The following is a 16,002-nucleotide window of genomic DNA, read 5'->3' on the forward strand; positions in this document are numbered from 1 at the left end:
TCCTGCATTTGCCACGCCCTCGGTGCACTGAATCCATGATTTGGATGGCTGTTTTCTCTGGAACGGCTCAATGGATTTTCACCATCCAGGTATCATTTTAATAGAAAGGAACAACCCTAACAGGCAGTATGCTTACTTTACTGGAGTTGATCCTGCTGATTTTTTCTCACCGATCCCTGTTGGTCTTAGATTCCTTGCTCCCGTTTCAGCACACAGGAAATGTCCGACAGCCAATCACTGGGTGCAGTGGTTACCCTCCCCAGTCACTTATTGGCTGGCTGAGCAGGCAGACCAGCACCGAACCAGTAAGCATCGAAATATGTGATTGAGGAAGTGAGCATGGCTCCTTTTATTTTTTTTAAAGGGGTTGTCCGAATAAAAATAAAAAAAGGCACAGGAGGTGTTAAACGGAAGTAAAAGAGATTACATTTATAATTTTTTTTTTTTAAAAGGGCACCACCTCTGTTTGCGTCTGGTATTGCAGTTCACTTGAATGGGGTTTTCCAGCAATACCATACACACCATGGCCAGGGGTGGCGCTGTTGTGACACAAGCCAAAAAAAACAACTTGCAAACCAGTTACTAATGGGATAAACTGGAATGACTGAGCAATGCTTATGCCTCAAAGCCAACAACTATAGTCCGGTATGGGTATAACTGGTGGCCTATGTGCCCGTGGGGTATATGAATCATGTTATTTAGGGGGCGGCTGGGCGTGTCGGTGCCCCTCCTGATGTCATGGTTCCTACAGGATGGCACGTGTCTCTATCCCTCCAGAGTCTCTGTGTCCCAGAGGCAAGTTCCTATGAATGGGCAGAGCGGCAGGACCGGCAGCAGGCCTTGCTGTAGTACCAGTGACTGCACAGATTGACTTTAATAGCCAACGCACAATTTGTTCCAGCCTGGTCTTGACAGCTGTCATCTAGAGGAAGAGAGGTAGAGCTTGTTATACAGAGAGACAATGTACATGAACCTATTAGTCCCGAAAATTACTGGAATAAATAGGATATACGACATGCAGGCAGAGCATCCCTTCATATAATCAGCAATTACAGTGCAAATCAGCGGCCCTGACATACTCCAGGTATCCCTGCAGAGGGACAGATTTCATTCAATGGATTTATCCGCCATTTTTTCGACAGAGTGAGATGATAGATAGCGCTGATTCTATAAAGAGTGCATTGGATAAATATTCACGCCCCTGGAGACAGCACCTTTTCCTTTGCACCCCCAGTAATAGATGGCAGGTGTTTAGATGAGCAGATTGCTGTTATGGTTTATAGAGGAAGGGGGGGGTCCTGGGTGAGGTACCCCCCTCCACGTCATCCGTATACCCTAATATGGACTATAGACGGGGGTTGTCTTCATGGGACAACCTCTTTTAAACAAGCTTATTTTTAGGTCAGTGGCTGAAGGGAATAACAAAATGACAACCCCATTTCTAATCCATATATGTGCTCGATGAAGTTGTCACTTTGCCACCCCCAATCTTCCGAAATGTTCATACAGGGTGTATTACTCAGCAGAGCCAATATATAATAACCCCAACCTAATCCCAAAGGACATGGATCTTCATTTTGGCCCCTCTTGGCTCTGATTTCCAAAAATCCAAACTGTCCTCTCCCATCCCCTCCCTTGCACTCAAAAAATCAGGCATGTTGACAGCTGACATGTTTCATTGGGTTTTCCTCAACACTGGTTGAACCCCATGCAGACTAAATAGTTGGCTGGTCCCACCAAAATTGCAGAGTATGCCAACTTTCATGAAGTGTGTATAGGCCCATTATCTCTAAGGCATGAGCAGTCAGTGGAGATGAATCCTCTCAGATGCAAGTCTACTGGCAGCTATGGCCTTGGTCTACTCAGTCTTCCTTTCGGCCGTGTGAAAATGGAGTTAGCCCACCTCAATCTCTGAGCCACATCACAACTGCTATGTCTTCTAACCTGGACGTTATGCTCTTTGACTCACCTGGTGGATCAGTGGGGCAAGGCTGAAAGTCACAGGTCTGTTTCCCAATTGGTTTCACCAAGACATCGCATCCACGGACAATGTCTCTCCCTTGGAAGCACTTGACGTCCCTCATTCTGACTCCAACCCCGCAAGTCTTACTGCACTGTAAGGTCAAAAAGACTTGTTTGTTATGAAGAATTGGCCTGGCTTCATTCATGTTATCCATACTATTTTTATAGTGGTCTTCAAAACTATGGCAGGTGGCCAGCTTGGTGTTCCTAAGATGCTTCTTCAGGAGGCAGCTATAGTCCACAATGCAAAAATCTATACAGTAGCTTCATTGACAATGACAGTAATATATGTGATCATCACATGCAAGAGAACATTTGAGGCCGCCCGTTGGCTTTAACACAAACAAAAATAGTCACAAGGGGTTAATTACACATCCCAAAACAAGTGGCACACTGTTTAGATCTTGGCAGCTGGAGACCACAGTGAAGCCTGCCAGGCAGTGCTATAAAGCTGTGTCTGGCACCGATACCCCAAATCTAATCATCTCTTGGCAGCCAAGGAACAGTCTGTTTGTATGATACCCTGTGATGTCCATAGAGGCCAGAAAATCTCTCACGTAAAAGGGTTTAGTAGTTGTAGGGTCTCCTACCTCAGACCAAGGGGTAGTATACCACTTAAAGCATGGTCGCTCAAAGCAGGTGCTTTCCTCAACAGGTTTCTTGGCAATGTCACAATCGGAAGGGTTGCGAGTCTTGACTTTACCATTAGCCACTTCTAGGCAATTGACCACTCGTTGTTTTGCTCCCCTGCCGCAAGTTGTGTTACACTGCAGGAAAGGGGGCCCAAAATGAAATGATGTTACAGTTAGCAGAGGCTGAGTGAACCAAGTACCCTACAAAATGTATAGAAGAAGATGTATCTAGGTGGGGCATGGCACGAAAGCATATGGGCCTACAAGCACCAGTAGAGTAAAGTTTAGCGGAGGCTAGGTGAACCAAGTACCCTATAAAATGTTCTGTAGAATAAAAAAGTATCTAGATGGGACATGCCATCCAAAGCATATGAGCCTACAGGCACCAGTAGAGTTAACGTTAGAAGAGGTTGGGTGGACCAAATACCATAAAAAATGTTCTGTAGAAAAAGATGTATTCAGATGGGGCATGGAACCAAAGCATATGGACCTACAGGCACCAGTAAAGTAAAGGTTAGCAGAGGCTGGGTGAACCAAGTACCTTATAAAATGTTCTGTAGAAGAAAAAAGTATCTAGGTGGGGCATAGTGCCAAAGCATATGAGCCTACAGGCACCAGTAGAGTTAAGGTTAGCAAAGGTTGGGTGAACCAAATACCCTAAAAAATGTTCTGTAGAAGAAGTATTCAGATGGGGCATGGCACCAAAGCATATAGGCCTACAGTTACCAGTAGAGTAAAGGTTAGAAGAGGTTGGATGAACCAAGTACCCTACAAAATGTTCTGTAGAAGAAGAAGTATCTAGATGGGACATGACGCCAAAGCATATGGTCCGACAGGCACCAGTAGAGTTACGGTTAGCAGAGGCTGGGTGAACCAAGTACCCCATAAAATATCCTTTAAAAAAAAAAATCTAGATGGGGCATGGTGGCAAAACATATGGGCCTACAGGCACCAGTACAGTAAATATGTATTTGTGCTTGGGCAATGATTGACCGATTGGGGATATATCATAGCAATTATTGACAGATTGAGGATATATCATTCTGCAAGTAAAAATACTGTAAGTATTGTTTCTGCTATACCCACCCCATGTCCAACCTGTGATACTCAAAAAATCAACCAACTTACCCTTTCCCAGTCCTGGCTCACCCATTGTACAGGACAGTTTTTGTCCCCACATGGATGTATGGCCAATGGTTTTGTCTCCAGATTGCAATGGGATTCAGGGACTACTCGGCCGTCACCGGTTTTGCAGTACACGTGTCTTATCGTCTTCCCTGTTCCACAAGATCCGCTGCACTGTGTGAAGAAGAGGGATGGAGAACAGCAAGATGAACATAAATCTCCATTTTTAGACTTCTTGTTGACTATTCATCCCTTAGTCTGCTTATACAGTTTAGATAGTAAAAGAAAGAGGTTCTGCGTCGGCGCGAAATCACTAGTAGAGACGGTCTTAATGGATGGATGAATTCTTCTTGTTTAATAGAAACAACTCGTTTCAGGGATCAGGATCTCCCCTTCATCAGGTTTCACAATAATATCTGTTTAGATGGCTGTTAGCCAAATACTCGTTTGGCCAACAGCTATTCTAACCAACTCCCCCATAGACACAATCTTGGCCCAGCATGGATCTATTTGCAGTGGGGGAGGGGAATAGCTACCTTATTTCCATTGGGAACAAAGGATCGAGTTCAAATATAACATGGTGGATCCTGTTTTCTGCTACTGGAGAACAGTTGAGTGACCCCATACTCATTAGATTGCCAATATTGCCAATCTAATGTGTGACTTCCTGTGTGTTGATCAGGTTGCCTAGTAACCACTTGTCTTTCTTTCAGGTGACCACTAGTTAGGTCTATGTAGCCAGGGGCCTTGCTAAAGGCTTATGGGCCCTGGTGCAAGAGTTGAGCTTGGGCCCCAATTCCCTCAGTGCTTTGTGGTCAGGGGCAGAGAACCACATAGCCTTGGTGCTGCCTGAGGCAAAAATTCTTGACCTAACCCCTTCCCTCCAGACAGAGGTGTAACTTGACGAGCATGCACTTTCTATAATACTGGTGTCTTCTTATGTGGCACAAGGGTCTTTGGGCCCCCTCAGGCTCCTGGGCCTGGTAGCGACTGCTACCTCCGCACCCCCTTCAGCTACACCCCTGCATGTAGCTACATATACTGGTTATGATAAGCTATTTCTGGTACAGTAGACTGCCTCACCAGGCTACTAATATGTGTTTTAGGTTCAGACAACAAGGTCCATGAGACGACTTTCTGCAATAAATCAATAAATAGCTCATACTTGACAACCCCCCCCCTTACCCCCCAAGATTGTTGGGGAGGCTCTTGGCAAAAAGGAAGACCTACCAGACTCCTGGAAGAGTTGGGTGCCGAACAAACCTCGTGGCACCTCCTGCCCTAACTGTATCACCAGACTCAACCTTGGGTTTAAAAAAGCATTGAGGTGGCGGTGTGTGTCAAGAAAAGGTTTGTGGCCTATGACAAATTGGGCTTGGTCTCAGAAAACTGTTTTAAAAACATATTCAAGATCCCATCTCTGAAAAGTTTGCAAGTGTGATGTAGCTGAGAGGGTTATTGAGTGAGTACCAAATTGAGGTTTTACACCTAATTGCCTAAAGTCTAACCACCAGATCCTCATGAACTTTTGCCTCTTCCAAACCTATTTCCTACCTTCTCTGGAACTCATCAATTACCACTAAAAATAGGCGGCCGACCTGGAAACCGTTGCCTAGCAATACCAGTTAAATGCCCTCCGAAGAGATTTAGAAGTTGCATTTCGCTTGAAGATAATTGGATTATTTGTAGATTGCGAAATCTTTTAATGGACCAACATCATTTCAACCAGAAGGGATGCAATTTCTAAAGAGAACATATGCCGTCTGAGGCTACGGCTAGTTCTGTTCCTTGCTTCTCTCGACAGCTAAATGGACAGAATATGCTCCTGGAGAACGAGATATGCTTTCCGTTTGATTGCCGCTTTCTTTTTTTTTCCATTATGTAAATCATGTTGGACGTGTCAGTGTAAAGCATGGAGCTGTTCACATCTTCAGAACTGGTTGTGGATGATGCCTGATAACTCATGGGATTAGCCTCTTGAGCATGTCTAGTAGAGATTCCTAACTATATTAAATGTTTCATATAGCCAGCATACATGTCGTATGGGCGGTCAGGTTCAAAGTCAGCCAAACCTGCCGATTTAGTTGAAGGATAAGGGAACTGTCTCGACAGTGTGAGGCTACCTGATGGCAGGGGGAAAATGGGATTGGGCATGTTGGATTTTAACCACTGACAGAGGCGTCTGGCAGCGGGTTATTCCTTCTTACATGTCCTCTTGACCAAGTTGAGAAATTGGGAAGTTGGCCAAGTAGATCTGAGCCAATGGCTACATCATGTGTAAGTCCAAATTAAAGGCGTTATGCAAGAATGGGGGGGGGGGGGGTTGGCAGACCACCTCCCCCTCTTGGCTAGACCTTTAAAGGGAAGCTTACTTACCTGCTTCCCAGCACTGGCTCCCCGCTCCTTCTGCTCCTGGGCTGCAATGCTCCACTGGGCTCCCTCATTAGAAACATCCCAGCGGAGCATCTCAGGCCCCAAGGAGAAGGAACTGGGAACCAGCGCTGGGAAGCAGGTAAGTAAGCTTACCTTTACAGGTCAGGCCAAGTGAGGGATTTGCACAACCTGTTTAAGGCTCAGTTGACAATTTTTGACTACTATACAACCAGTGTTGGTGTAACAACATGACAGCTCACCTACAGAGTTACCTGGCATCCTCAATACAGCTGCTGCTTTTTTCTTCATCATGCCACTCTAACCATGGGTCATGCACCAGAGTGTGCTAAATGCCCCTGAGCTCAGTCAACGCCAAAGTGCCATTGGCTTTTTAATGATCCTTCTTATAGGTTCCATGCCTAAACAAAGTACTTGGGGTTCTGGTCAGCTATGGTGTGTGTTTATTTCTGTTCCTCTTTTTCTCTGACCACGTCCTCCTGTCTGCTGCCAGCCATGACTTTTGCATTTACACATGCCTACGTTGACCCTAGCTCCATCCAACAATGTTTCCTGCCTGCTTCTTTGGTACCCCAACTTGTTGTTCCTACACTCCTACATGTCAGCTGAAAGACTATTTTGGTGGTAGCAACCTGAACTCTCCTCGTTAAGGGTGAAGAACACAAAATCCCTTAGACTCCGCTTTGTGGTTTAGCCCTACACCAATTCAGTTAGTGACCTAGTGGGTCCACGTTTTATGTTGGCCATTATTCCAGTTGGACTGGCCCACCAAGGGACCCAAGGATCCTTAAGTGACTCCAGATATAATTACATAGAGGGGGGGAAGCTAGCCAGAGACTGGGTCCTTGACATCTTTCAGAATAATCTCATAGCTGAAACAGGCAGTGAACACCAAGTGGCCATAATTATGAACAACTTCTGTCCCTGTGATTCATACTAATTACCAACCAACCAATCCAATCCATTGATGAAGCACATTTAGTATGATTCAATACTTAAAGCGTGCCTCCAATTATAAAATAACTTTCCATAAATGAATAATGCATGTGAATATAAGAAACGTTGTAATATATCGTATTAAAGAAAAAGGCTTCTATATGCTTTTATCAGGCTGCTTTGCTCTTTCCTGCTTTTAACATTGACATCTATGGAGAGAAGAGGGAGGAAGGAGGAGGCTGCCGGATGAGAGACACACAAACTGCAGTTCCATAGTTTTGGTACAATTAGCACTTTTGACTCTACTATATCTAGTAGGATAAAGCTCCACCACCTTCCAGAGTGATAAATCACTTACTGGCTGGCAGCCGCCTTCCGATCCCCCCTCCTCTCTCCATAGACTTTTGTGTGTGAGGCTGAAGAGAGGTTGAGTGAAAGGAAGAGGATGAGAAGTCAATGAGGAATCATAGTTCTTTAATACAATATATTACAAAGTTTCTTATATTCACCTGTACTATTTAATTATGAAAACTTGTTTATAACTGGAGGTACACCTTAAGTTGTACTCATATCAAGGAACTGTGTAAGAAATGCCCCACTTCAGGGTCCATATAACGATTCTCAGTCAATAACTGGATGTAACACAAATTGGGCAATTTGTTAGCACTTACAGGTCCCCAGTCAGATACCGTCCATTGCCGGTCACAAGGAGGTCCAGTGCAGTTCTTCTCTGAAGGTGGTCTGGTGCTTGGATCACAGAGTTTCTCATCTTCCGAACAGCGCACGTCCCTAGTGACAATACTGCGCTCGCCACATTTTGCTGTACACTGAAAAAGCAGAAAAGGTATGATTTGATTGGCGACTAAAACCCATATCCTTTGACTTGGGTGACAACTACTATGATACCATTTATTTTGAGACAATGGCTCTAACTTTGTGTTAAGATTGGGTACATGAGGTATTGATGGGGTGTGGAAACAAACTTCAATCAGCTTTTGGCCAGGATAACCACCCTTCAGATTAAAAAAGGAAAGAAGAGACGCGCTCATAGGAAGGACCTGTGAGGTATCGGGATCAGGAGGGCAGCAGGGAGGATTACCTCGAGGTGTTGTGCAAAAGTAGGCACAACACTCTGGAAGACATTAAGGGTATAGATAAGCTTGATATGAGTCTTGATCTGGTCCAGGAGCTGGCCAACCTTCAGTAGCAGTAGGATGAGAGGAAATAAAAAGGGGATCCACGTGCTTCTCTTCTTTACTAGATATGGTTTATTTAGATGACATGATAGACACCAAAAAATTGGGAACCCCCCTTCCCCTACTCTTTGAACACCAGAGATCTTTCTCTGGTCAGTATAGCTCAATATTTTGTCCAGGAACCTATAAGGACCTTGATCCGGCTCTACATACAGTACCTAATTGCAATAAAATATTTGAGAAGATATCTAATGGCCCTTTAAGAACGCGCTAGTAACACTGTAGCCTGTAACATTAGAAAATAAGTAACTGCATATCAAAGGAACAGGAACCGTGAAAGGTTTTGCAGCCCATAAACTTCACAACCGAGAAGTAATAGGTCCGCTCCGCAGGCTCGGTATCTTCTGAAGAGCGGGTTGTTGTTGAGTACAGTGCAAATTAATTCAGGATGGAAAATAATCAGGCAGGGTGAAATGAACAGGACTCTTCTTTCTTTTGATATCCAAATATTACGTTAAAAAGGGGGCTATTAAGTATTGAAAATGAGAACACCGGTCATCCCTAGAGATGATAAATATATGCATTGCAATTGGTTATGCAGAGACAGATCAAGGTCTTTGGGTCTCTTCTTCAAGGGGGTAATTAGAAAACAAGTTGAAAAATCAAGATGGTGGACGTGGACCATACACTTCAAGGCAGACTTTTAGGATCAAGCTTAAACAGTATCTACATTACAAAGTCTGAGCATTGACGGTGTCCAGTCTCTTAACCTTAGGATCTACACAAACTTGCAGTCATAGCTATAGTACAGTAGTTGCCATGGGGCTCTGTGCCAAAGGGAGTCCACCGCCACTCTTTAAAGAGTCTTAGAGGTGCAGAGGTGGATCAAGTTCTTTGGAGCCCTTCAAGATATGATTTGAAAAAGAGTTGACAAATCAAGATGGCAGCCATGGACCATGCAATACTCTTTGAGATAGTCTCTTTTGAACCAAGCTATATGTATTCCAAAGTTTGAGCACTGAAGGTGTCCAATCACTTAAAGGAAACCTGTCATCAACTTTATGCTGACCTCACTGATTTCAGCGGTGTGTCACTCATGAGCTCAAAGTAAGTGGTTGCTGAGAACCAGCATCATAATCCTTGCAGCCCAGGCCCTGAGAAGAGTCCTGGTTATTTATAATCTCCTGCTCTCCCTCCCATCTGCTGATGATTGGCAGTTCTCTCCTAGACAGATATGGAGAAAACTAGGTAGAAGCCGGTCAGTCATCAGCAGGAGAGCAGGAATTCATGAATAACCAGCACTCTTCTCAGGTGGCCGGGACTCTTTTCTAGGCCCAGTCTGCAAGGATTATGATGTTGGTTCTCGGCAACCACTTACTTTTAACTTATAAATGACAGACCCCTGAAATCAACTCACCTGTCTCTACTTTATGCTGCTGTTAGTATGGGCAGCATAAAGTTGATGACAGGTTCCCTTTAACATTTGGATCCACACATACTTGGAGTAGAATCTATAGCAGTTGCAATGGGGCTCTGCACCTAAGGCAGTCCACCTCAATTTTTTCAGGAGTATTAGAGGTGCAGAGGCAGATCAAGGTCTTTGGAGCCCCTCTTTAAGATAGTGACCACGGACCATATTATACTCTTCGAGATAGGCCCTTAGGGAACAAGCTAGAGTAGAGTCTATATTACAGAATTTGAGCATTGAAGGTGTCCCTTCTCTTAACCTTTGTGATCTAGAGATACTTGGAGTAGTAGACATAGCAGTTGGCATAGGTCTCTGCACCTAAGGGAGCCCATCTCCACTCTTTAAAGGGAACCTGTCACCGGGATTTTGTATATACAGTGAGGAACAGAAGTATTTGAACACCCTGCGATTTCACAAGTTCTCTCACTTAGAAATCATGGAGGGGTCTGAAATTCACATTGTAGGTACATTCCCACTCTGAGAGACAGAATTTTTTTTTAAAAAAAGAGGAAATCACATTGTATGATTTTTTAAGAATTTATTTGTCTTGCACTGCTGAACAAAAGTATTTGAACACCTGAGAAACAGCAAGAATTTTGGCTCTGAAAGACCTGTTACTGTGCCTTTAAAAAGTCCACCTCTACTCCACTCATTAATCTAACTTAGTAGCACCCGTCTGAGCTCTTTAAAGACCCCTGTCCACCCCACAGTCAGTCAGACGCCAACTACTACCATGGGCAAGACCAAAGAGCTGTCAAAAGACACCAGCGACAAAATTGTGGACCTCCACAAGGCTGGAAAGGGCTACGGGGCAATTGCCAAGCAGCTTGGTGAAAAAAGATCAAATGTTGGAGCAATTGTTAGAAAATGGAAGAGGCTAAAGACGACTCGAAGTCTCCCTCGGACTGGGGCTCCATGCAAGATCTCACCTCGTGTGATATCACTGATGATAAGAAAGGTGAGGATTTAGCCCAGAACTACAAGGGAGGAGATGGTCAATGACATAAAGAGAGAGCTGGGACCACAGTTTCAAAGGTCACTGTCGGTAGAACACTACGCCAGCATTGTTTCAAATCATGCATTGCATGGAAGGTTCGCCTGCTCAAGTCATCACATGTCCAGGCCCATCTGAAGTTTGCAAAGACCATCTGGATGAGCCAGAGGAGGCATGTGAGAAAGTCATGTGGTCAGATGAGACTAAAGTAGAACTTTTTGGTCTAAACTTCACTCGTCGTGTTTGGAGGAAAAAGAAGGATGAGTTACATCCCAAGAACACCATCCCTACTGTGAAGCATGGGGGTGGTAACATCATTCTTTGGGGGTGCTTTTCTGCGACGGGGACAGGACGACTGCACTGTATTAAGGAGAGGATGAATGGGGCTATTTATTATGAGATTTTGAGCAACAACCTCCTTCCCTCAGTCAGAGCATTAAAGATGGGTCGTGGCTGGGTCTTCCAACATGACAACGACCCGAAGCACACAGCCAGAATAACCAAGGAGTGGCTCCGTAAGAAGCATATCAAGGTTCTGGAGTGGCCTAGTCAGTCTCCAGACCTAAATCAAATAGAACTTCTTTGGAGGGAGCTGAAACTCTGTGTTGCTTAGCGACAGCCCCGAAACCTGACAGATCTAGAGGAGATCTGTGTGGAGGAGTAGGCCAAAATCCCTGTTGCAGTGCGTGCAAACCTGGTCAAGAACTACAGGAAATGTTTGTCCTCTGTAATTGCAAACAAAGGCTTCTGTACCAAATATTAACACAGATTTTCTCAGGTGTTCAAATACTTTTGTTCAGCAGTGCAAGACAAATAAATCATTTAAAAATCATAAAATGTGATTTCCTGATTTTTTATTTTTTTTATTCTGTCTCTCAGAGTGGGAAAGCACCTACAATGTGAATTTTAGACCCCTCCATGATTTCTAAGTGGGAGAACTTGCAAAATCGCAGGGTGTTCAAATACTTCTGTTCCTCACTGTAGAGCTGAGGACATGGGTTGCTAGATGGCCACTAGCACATCCGCAATACCCAGTACCCATAGCTCTGTGTGCTTTTATTGTGAGGGACAGGACTCATGTCAGGTTAATTTGCATATGTATCAAATCGTTTATTTTTACACAATAAAAGCACACAGAGCTATGGGGACTGGGTATTGCAGATGTGCTAGCGGCCATCTAGCAACCCATGTCCTCAGCTCTATACACAAAATCCCGGTGACAGGTTCCCTTTAAGGAGTCTTAGATATTAAGAGGTGAATCAAGGAGGTCTTTGGAGCCCTTGTTCAAGGGATGATTAGAAAGTGAGCTAAAAAATCAAGATGGTGACCACAGACCAGAACATACCTTTCAAGATAGGACCTTGGGAAACAAGCTTGAATAGAGTCTGAGCATTGAAGGTGTCCAGTCTCTTAATGTTGCGATCTACAAAAACTTTAAGCCATAGCAGTAGCCTTGGGGTTCTGTGCCTAAGGGGGCATCACAGTCCCTTCAGTCTAGCAGATGAACCTTCACTGATTAGCAAATGTTGGGATATTCTAGCCATACACCACTTTTGGGTTCCCTCAGGCACCACGACTTGGGTGCAACTGCTACGACTGCACACCGCTATGGCTACAACCGTGTTTCTCTCCTTGTACTAATGAAAGATATTGTCCTTCTCATCAGTCTAACGGAACTGACAACACCATTGGCATACCCTCCACTTATATAAAACAGCATCCGTTGGAGACGGTGTAAAGCTCTATGGCAGGGCAGCGTGTGACCGTCGCGTTTCTCCAGCACTTCACAGAGACTTTAATGCTGCTCAGATTGCTCCGTAATAGCTTGTTTTATGCTCTGCCAGCTGGCACTAAGCTTCAGACTGATCAAAAATGAGATTAGTTTAGCTGGTAAAGGCACCCCAGTGGCTAAAGGAATGCGTGCAAGTCTTACTCGCAGCAGGAGACGCACAGCTGCACCTTATACAGATCAAACACAGTGGTCACCTATACAAGGCTGCGTTCTGAACTCAATATTATTAGGCAGGCTAGCCTGCAATTATAGGAATGCACGGAGTAATGACTGCTCTCATCCCTTTGGGGAGCTGGCAGGGGTGCAAAAAATGCTGACCATGCAATTTTCAGAACTGTAATCTTCTTTTTGTAAGTCCTTGTACTTGTGCAGTTATGGAAAATAAAGATTATGTAGGCGGAGTGCAACCAATGCAACTATGTCTGGGCGACTCCTAAAAAAAGAGGAGTAGCCCCCAGACTTGTGTAGGAGATGGCTTTCCCCCAGGATTACCCTAGACAGATTGGAGGTTTCTGTTGGCACATGGCTTGCAAGACCTCTTGCACTGCCTAAGAAATGGGGTGCCTTAAGGATTGCAGGATAGTGTTGAGATCAGTGGGGGTTCCAGGGGTCCGACCCCATTGATCATAAGGTGATGGCACATTATAGCAATGTGCAGTGCCCATGTCTGAGAGAACGCAGCCATTGCTGCCAGTAAAGGGGAAGGACCTCCCAGACGTGTAAAAATTGGCTTTCTCCCGGGATTTCCCCAAGATACATTGTTGGTTCCTGTTGCCACATGGCTTGAAAAAGCTCCCATACTGCTTAGGAAATAGTGTGTCTTAAAGGAGTTTTCCAAGTGTTATGACCTATTCTCATCAGTATCTGATCGGTAGGGGTTTGACACCCAGCACCCCTGCTGATCAGTTGCTTGAAGAGGCCGTGGAGCTCCAATGAGCGCTGTGGCCTCCTCGCAGCTTACCAAGCATAGTGCCATCCATTGTATAGCGACTGTGCTTGGTATTGAAGCTCAGGCCCAATCACTTGAATGGGACTGATTGCAGGCTAGTGTCAGGATCATAGGCCACCACTCATAAGTTGATGGCAAATCCTAGCGACATGCCATGGCCATGTCTAGGAGACTCAAAAACAAAGGGTGGACCTTTCAGACTTGTGTAAAAGCTGGCTTTTACCCAAGACTGGTGGTTCCTGCTGCCCTCCCAATCTCTTGAGAATAAGGCTTCATGCACACGGCAAAGCTGCACCTTAGTTCTTGCAAGAGATACCACACTGGCTAAGAAATGGTGTGCCTTAAGGACTGCAGAATAGTGTCACGATCGTTGGGGGTTCCTGAGGTCAAACCCCACCGATCATGAAGGGATGGCACATCCTAGTGATATATCATCATTTTATCAGAAAGGAATTTCAGAAATACAGACCGATACTGTAGGTAGGTGAAAACGGACATGTACCTCAGACCATTCTGACATTTCCCATTGGGGTCCACATGTTGGATTTCTGCAAGTTTTTTTCTCCTCTGGTTTGGTGATGTCAGCAGAATCACATAGGTCGCTGTACACTGAGCTGTCAAACCCCGGAGAGATCATTTTCCAGCATCTGACAATACGGAACTGATATCCTTCACCACAGGTCCTTGAGCACTCACTCCAGCTACTAGTCTCCCACCTAAAACAATGGAGAACTGTGTTACCGCACTGGAACTTCTAGGTTGTAGAACACCATGGGTTCTCTGGTCAACATGAACTCAACAGAAAGTTGATGAGAAATATTTGAAGACAAATCGAAATATGAGAAAAAATGACTGAATTGCCTATTTTGGTGCCCCAAAAATGTACAACCATAGGCCAAAAAGTAGCTGTTCTTGAAATTCCAGAGGATAATACCAAACAAAATGTATGTAAGACGTGTTCAAAGTGCTCCTCTTGTGGCAGATAAGGGGCTAGGAATGATAGCTGCATCAAATTTGGTTATCTCTTCCACATGCCCACCAGGGCCAAGGGGAAGGACCCATGTATTAACTAGATATGCCACAAGTCCCAGGAACTGTAGTTCCCAGTGCCTGTTCTTGTCAGTGGAAGGTTTAATGAAGAGTGATTGTCCATGCCCATCCTTAAGACCCCTCCCTGTTCTAAGGATCATTGGTCTAAGTAAGTCAGAGACTAGTATGACCTGATCAATTTAGAAAAAAATATATTACTGTAATAGTCAGATGTTTTTTGATCAGGGCTGGACTGTAAGAACTATTTGTTGCTATAAGAGTACGGTAGTTATCAACCCAAAAATAAGGGATAGCCTTATAGAGATTTATGGTTTCACATGGGTTTATATATAAACCAGGGATAAAAATACATAATCTGGGTGGAGTAACCTTTCCGGGACGTGGAATATTTTTGTCAGAGAAGAGAAAAAAACTTATTTTGAATGACGTTATGTTGGAAAATCAGGGCATTCGGTGACATAAAGCAGCAGTCATGGCTCGGTATCCATCACATCACCCAATCACTCAGTACATCTCTACCAGAAGCCTTAAAAAAAATGCTGCAGTGATGATATTTTTGGCCATCTCCATCTGGAAGTTGTGAGAAGGTCAGTCCTGGAGCGTGGCAGCCGAAATAATCTGCAAATGAGTGTTTACTACGGTGTGTACCTTGGCTGACATTCCCGCCCTACGCAGAACTCGTGCACGGGCTCGGGTCGGGTCAATGCATCACAGTATGAGTCGTCCACCTCCACTCCGTCGTAACGCACGCACATGGCGTAATTTGACATCACTCCTATGACAAGAAAATAAAAGAAGGGTCGGAGAATGAGAAATAAACAAACAAAAAAAGTCTGTGAATTTTTTTTTTGTGTTTTTTGTGCTCCGGTCTGTCTATTTATATGTTTTTTTAGTTTTTTGTGATATCCCAAATATCTTCAAGCACTAATTTTGATCCTACTTCCCCCTAATTTTGATCCTATTTCCCCGCACGGTCAAGCGTTTAGACCACAAAGAGGAAAGAATGGCACTATTAGAAATGTGACTTGAAGATCAATTGATTTATAAAGGATTATAGTTGGGTCTAATTGGTCCACCTAAAAGGTCCTTAAGGTCTTGGTGCTAGTGGAGTAGTCTCACTACTACTCCCACAATTCCCAGAGATTAACTTTCAACTTCTAGGGAATCTGGCAACAAGTGTTCAATTCCCATGTAGCACCCCCATGGGAGAAATGGAGCATTACATGCTGGGTCCTCCAGAGAAAAAGAGATACCTTTGTAGCTATTCTCCGCCCCAGCCAATAGATGGTGGACCCAAAGAAGGAATTCACTGCTAGTCCACTATTGTGTGACATAGCACACACGGTTGCTTAATACCACATGTGTTGGAGAATTATAGGAATTATTTATTTGACCATCAATAATTGAGCAAAAAAATCTAAAAATTCCCAAAATTGTGCACAGTGTA

The 16,002-nt window shown here is 44.3% G+C and overlaps 1 protein-coding gene across 1 annotated transcript in view; it reads right to left on the reverse strand.

Moving 5' to 3' along the window:
- Nucleotides 1-803: 803 nt before the first annotated feature.
- ADAMTSL2 (ADAMTS like 2) overlaps nucleotides 804-16,002 on the reverse strand; it is a 44,106-nt gene continuing 28,907 nt past the window's right edge. The window contains exons 13-19 of the mRNA XM_040405617.1: nucleotides 15,204-15,330; nucleotides 14,008-14,221; nucleotides 7,778-7,933; nucleotides 3,783-3,953; nucleotides 2,613-2,789; nucleotides 1,970-2,114; nucleotides 804-922 (exon numbers count right to left, since the gene is read on the reverse strand). Of these exons, the coding sequence (XP_040261551.1) occupies nucleotides 804-922; nucleotides 1,970-2,114; nucleotides 2,613-2,789; nucleotides 3,783-3,953; nucleotides 7,778-7,933; nucleotides 14,008-14,221; nucleotides 15,204-15,330 (1,109 nt within the window). The remainder of the gene's footprint in view (nucleotides 923-1,969; nucleotides 2,115-2,612; nucleotides 2,790-3,782; nucleotides 3,954-7,777; nucleotides 7,934-14,007; nucleotides 14,222-15,203; nucleotides 15,331-16,002) is intronic.

Source organism: Bufo bufo, chromosome 8 (genome assembly GCF_905171765.1).
Source record: "Bufo bufo chromosome 8, aBufBuf1.1, whole genome shotgun sequence".
Classification (NCBI taxonomy): domain Eukaryota; kingdom Metazoa; phylum Chordata; class Amphibia; order Anura; family Bufonidae; genus Bufo; species Bufo bufo.